The sequence below is a fragment of the Penaeus monodon genome, chromosome 42, assembly GCF_015228065.2.
Source record: "Penaeus monodon isolate SGIC_2016 chromosome 42, NSTDA_Pmon_1, whole genome shotgun sequence".
NCBI lineage: Eukaryota > Metazoa > Arthropoda > Malacostraca > Decapoda > Penaeidae > Penaeus > Penaeus monodon.
Genome location: NC_051427.1, coordinates 27,705,985 through 27,712,096, shown reverse-complemented (window position 1 = coordinate 27,712,096; position 6,112 = coordinate 27,705,985). Strand labels below are relative to the sequence as shown.

The window sequence follows — 6,112 nt, the reverse complement described above, 5'->3', positions numbered from 1 at the left end:
CATGACTCTATCAACTGTAAAGACTATGTGAAGTCTCCTACCCCCCCCCCCCTTTCCATTCCCCGATCCTTCTAGCCTTCTCGTATTGTTATTCGCCCTCTCGTCTCATTCTTTCGTCTTTCCACCCCCTCTACTTCCCCGCTTGTTTCTCTCCCTCCACTCGTTGTCCTGCTTGTTTTGCTTTCTACCATTAGCCCTATCCCCTCCTGCCCCTCCTTCCCACCGTCATTTCCCTTTGCCGAATCCACAGGGAGTCGAGACAAGGGGGCACTTTTCCCCTGCAGCCTGATTTCTACGTCTTTTTGTTTTTGTATTACGCCCTCTCTCTTTTTGGGTTTTTCCCTCATATACATTTTTTTACCTATTTTGAATAAAAATACTATTGGAATAATTCGTTATCCACATATAGCTTGCAAAGATTCACATGATGTGCGGATAACGGGACATCCACATCTGGTATGAGTGGATCTTTCTTTTACTTTTTTTTTTATTTATTTTATCTGTTTTGTGGTTTCTTTTTCTATAATTATCATTTTGATTTCTCTTTAACCACGATGGAATGTTATTAATGTTTCACTTTTTTACTAATGAATCCCAGCTGATCGTTTTACGTATTTTCTATAATTATTATAATTTTCTTAATGATTTTCTTTGACGTTTTAGTGTTTTTATTTGTGGTTTTATCGTGTGTATATTTTCTTTTATTATATTTCCTATTTATTGTTTTACTGTTTTTCAGTCTGCATGAGCCCGTCTAACGCACACACAACCAACACACACACAACAACACACACACCACACACACACCCACACAAAAAAATTAAAATTATATATATTAAATTAAAATATATATAATATTTTTAATATAAATATATATATATGTACAATATATAATATTTATGTATAATTATAAAATATATAAATAATAACCCCAATTTTATATTAAAAATATAATATATATATACACACACAAAATTTAATGGAATTAAAAGACCAAGCAGTCGTTAATGTGACTTTGCGGCACACACAGGAGAACAATACTCAAAATGAGGCATAAGAAAGAAAAGGAGCATCTACGAGCATCTAATCTGCAATTTAAATGTAAGCTTTGAATCAAGGGTTACACCTTTTGGGGCTTCAAAAATCCAATGAATGACTGAAATCCCTTAAACGGGAGAATGGGAGGCAAATGCGCTCTAGACCCCACCACAAACTTTCCTTGGACTTTGTAATTTAAATTTTTATGCCCCCCCCGAGAGCACCCATGGAAAAGTCCCAAAGGGCTCAGTGAGATTGCCATCTATTTGCCCCGGTTGCCGGAGAAGGAAAAAATAATGAGGAAAATCATTAGCTAATTTTATTTGTAAGCCAGATCCTATCCAAAATTTATATAAATGAAAAGGGAAAGGGGCCCAAAAAACACTCCCTGAAAAACCCCAGAGACAACGGGAATCGAGCTAAAAAAATACCCTCAACAGAACACACTGTTGTCGACCCGTCAAAAAAATTTAGTTAGAAGTTTAAAAAATTTCCACCAAACCAATGATGCAACTTTTCCCAAAAGTGCATAAAAAACCAAGAGACAAAACCCTTTAGTCATGACCCCTTTCTGAACAGACTCATTTTTTGCACCAAATAACAGTGTATCATGCAGTCGAAACCCTTTCTAAAACCCAAACTGAGTTCTAGAAGAAAGTTCTCAAATATACAGAAAACTTTGACAAGCAAATGTTCAAAAACCTTAAATAAAATTGGTGTATTTGAATGATACTTCGCAAACGGCTGGCATTAAAAACAACCCTTGAATATAAACACAAACCTTGGACTCGACGCAAAGAATTCCTACGTAGCAACAAAAGTTTCTTAAAATTAGATAAAAGCAACTCTGAGGTGTGCCTCATGTCTGAAACCAGAGTTTCAGCACAACAAGTAACGTCAAATTTTATTGATCATTCAGATCAAACAAGGCCATAAATTCGAGAAAGAACTCAGTTATCAAAAACCTAGAGATTCTTAGCACACCCTGGCCATTGAAGGCCTGCTCGGGCCAGGGTAAATCCAGTCATGAATTAAAAGATAAAAAGAGTAAAGGAAAAAATGAGAAGTAAGGGAAAAAGGAAATGAAAGGGTGTTCCTTTCATTAGGGAGGTGGCCGAATTTTGGAAGTTGGGGACACAAATTTTGACTACGTTTAGAGGGTCCACCTCAAAGGTGCCCTTGGGAGATGATAGAGTGTATAAATATATTTTATAAATTTTTTTAAAAATATATATATATTAATATTATATATTTTATAATTTACATACAATTATAACAAATAAAAATAATATAATAATATATTAATATTAAAATATATTTATATATAAAATATTTAAATATAATTTAAAAAATATATATATAATTTAATATATATAAAATATATATTTTATATAAAAATTTTACAAAAACATATACACACACACACACACCCACCACACCACCACACACCAACACACACAAAAATTTTATATATTAAAAATTATAATAATATATAAATATATAATAAATTAATATATATGTAATATAAGTATATATATATGATATAATATATATATATATATTAAAATATTATATATATATATAAAATAATATATATATATATAATATATATAAAATATACACACACACACACATATAAATATATTAATATATATAATTTTAAAATTAAAATTTATTATATATATTATATATATAATTTTTAATATAATTTTAAAATAGGACAGGGCCTACATTTATATGTATTTACGTACACAGGCCTACGTGCAGATGTAAATATATACGAATATATGTATATGAGCCAAATAAACGTTCTCCATGAACAGATATTGAGTTAGTGTCATTAATATACGTTAATCATTGTAATTTCAGAAAAATTGCAATGATGTAACAGCGTAGCACACAGACCTGACGAAACCTTTCCCTGATAATGCAACGAAAGATGGCAAGGAAAGGTGGTCGGGAGCTTATGAAGACCAAGTCGTTGCTGACAGACCCGGAGGTCGGCTGAGATTCGACCATGAATAGGCTGTTAAAGCACGAAAAACAGATTTTTATGCGTGACGAAGGAGGACCAACACTCATTCACAAACAAATTTGATAAACGCTGAAACATGCATCCATACATCGCCCGTGCCCATAGGTGGATTGACAGACCTTTCTAATTTCCGGGTGGAGTTCGTTGTCATGCAGTCATATTTGGTCGAGCTTGTATCAGGGTTTGTTCAAGTTTATCTCCCCCTGCCTCATTAAAATTTTTTTTGAGGGTGGTCCTAAAGGACGTAAATTTTTTTTTTTCTTCTTAATCGAGCTTTTTACGAGATTTTATCAGACCTTTTTTAAAAAATAAAAGGCTTTTCCCTGGCAACTTTTATGGTCATCCTGCCGCGGGCGGCGGCGAAGGGCGGCGAGGCCTCAGCGCGTCTGTGGCAGCGGCTGAGACGGAAGTCAGGGCGGTGTCTGGCAAGTCTCCGACGGAATCGAGAAATAAATAAAGAAAGGAGAAGCCAGGGCAGGGAGCTTCAAAAAGGGGACTTTCCCTCCACATATTTACTGCCCTTTTATTGCTGTACTTCATTTGCACTGGACTTTGCGCCGGCCCAGACCCGTGCCCCGACGTGCCCTTCTCCGAGCGCGAGCGCCTCAACACCTGCCGGGTCATCTCGAGGGGGCGCGTGTCCGAGCAGGAGGCCAGGCCGGAGGGCTGCTCCCGCGCCTTTCAAGTCCTTTTCACGAGGCATTTCAAGGCTGAGCCGCCCAACCCCGTGATGCAGGTCTCCCACCCCCCCGGCTGCAGCGGTCGCGGCCGCGGAAGCGTCGCTCGCGGCGAACGGCGAGGCGGCCCCGGGCAGGGCTGGGACCCGGGCCCCCCCGAGCCCCCTTTTCGACCGGGGGGGGGAACCCAAAAATACAGTTTACCTGAACGGAAACCCCACCACAGCTTCACTCGTGGCGGCTATCGGGTGCGCTCGCCTCCCGGAACGGAAACTAGGTAAAGCGCTTACGTGTTGATCGAAGTTAGATGTGCAGAGAGGAGACTGAGCTGGCATTTCGGTGTAATAAATCGTTAATTACAAAAAAGTACAAGGCATTTGCAGTCAGCCGAGTTCTCGACTGTGCAATCGGAGGAGTAGAGCAAGCTGTTATAACACAGACAAATTTTGCGAATCATATTTTTTCTTTTTTATTAATCTTACACTTAAGATATTCTATTTTGATATTGCTCTTTTCCCCTGGCACTGGTTTTACACACACGCAAAAACACCACACACACGCCCCCACACGCACACACCCACAGCACAACACACACCGCCACACACGCCACAACACAAACACACAACACAACACACACCCCACAACACACACACAACCCCAACACAACACCAACACACACACACACACAGCACACGACCACAATATGTGTGTATATATTAATATATAAAATATATATAAATAAAATATATTATATATATAATTTATAAATAATTTATAAATAAATTTTAATTTTATATATATATAATATAAATATATATATAATTTAAAATATAGGGAAAACATAATATAAATATTTTTCCTATTTCTCTTTTATTTCCACTTCCTTTCTTATAAGTCTGTGGCAGGAATTCCTATCGTGCCTTTTAACAGCCACGAGTGAGTTTAGGTTAGGAGTAAAAAGGTTTCTAATCTAATATTTTTTGGACGCCCCCCCCAAAAAAAGTTTATTTTTTCTAATTTGATGTTCTTGTACATTTCATTTATCCCTTCAGTGAGTGAGCTGCATAGTTAAATGAGAGCATTAACATTCGATTACGAAATCAAAAAGGAATTTCTATTTTTTCATTTCCTTTCTTATGCGTCCCATTCCAAATGTTAAAATGTGAGTTTGTGAAGTTTGTTAGAATTCTTTTTAACATTGTTCATTTAACAACAGGGGTTAATTGTTATATTCAAATGCTCTAGCCTTAAGAGATAAAACCCCAGCTCGATGACCTTGGGATGGCCACGATTTTTTTCGGCCAGGTGTACCTTTTTTTTTTAATTTCTATTGTTGTTGTCTTCGGATATTCTATTCAGCTGGACTTCTGGCTTCTCTATAACATTCTTTGATATCTTGTGCTGGCAAACTTGTGATATTTAGGTAAGCAGATGTACCTACAAGAAATAATTAAACTCCAAAAAAATGGTAAAGCATGACACTTCAACAACAATCCGACACGTACTAAAGTTCGACTCTCCACCTGTGGCCCACGCACGCCCTTCCGTCGCCGCCCGCAGCCAAGCGAGAGGCTTCCTCCCACTCGATGCAGGTCAGACTTCAAGAGGCTTGGCAGTGGATCGAAGCCGAAAACGTCGCTGACATAATAGAAGGGAAATTCTTCAGACTTACTTGCATCGCAGATATTCATGATCGTGATTCGTTCCACTCACTCAAATGGGAGATCCCGGACTCAGCCAATAAGGTTAGACTGTAGACTCGTAATAGATGTACGAGTGCGTGCGTGATCCTCATTGATATCACCATCATTATCATTATCACCATTGTTATCACCATTACTGTCAACATTTTAATCATCATCAAAACCGCCACCACCTCATCATCATTAATTATGCCATAATTATCGATGTAATTATCAGCAGTAGAAGCAGTAGTCATAGTAGTAGGCTGTGTATCATCATCCAAAGTCTCGCCCCGCCCTCTTTGAAGCTCCGCCCTCCTAGAAAGCCAGTGGCCTACCAACCTTCTTCCATAGACTCGCCTAACCTTTCTTGAAAGCCAAGCCACCAGGCCTACCAGCTATCTTACATAGGCTTCTCTCGACTTCTTATTAATCCCATCCTCCCATGAAGCCATCAAGCCTGCCACTCCTCTCTTCCCCTTACAGACTGGAAATATGAAAGAACATCCCACCTCTGTCAGTAAAACCCACATAAGCACCGTTATTGAGAATGAAGCGCATGCGTCTGACACCGGCCTATACCGTTGCCGCCTCGAAATCGATGGCAAAGAAACGAATTCGACAGAAGTTCGCATCAATGTTCTTGGTGAGGTGTGGGGGACAGGAGCAGGGAGGGGAGG

General features: G+C 38.5%; 1 protein-coding gene across 1 annotated transcript in view; it reads left to right on the top strand.

The window, feature by feature from the left end:
• The first annotated feature begins 3,222 nt into the window (after nucleotides 1-3,222).
• Nucleotides 3,223-6,112, top strand: part of LOC119599250 (vascular endothelial growth factor receptor kdr-like) — a 31,923-nt gene continuing 29,033 nt past the window's right edge. Inside the window, 5 exon segments of the mRNA XM_037948983.1 lie at nucleotides 3,223-3,254; nucleotides 3,533-3,861; nucleotides 3,950-4,027; nucleotides 5,311-5,495; nucleotides 5,919-6,078. Of these exon segments, the coding sequence (XP_037804911.1) occupies nucleotides 3,223-3,254; nucleotides 3,533-3,861; nucleotides 3,950-4,027; nucleotides 5,311-5,495; nucleotides 5,919-6,078 (784 nt within the window).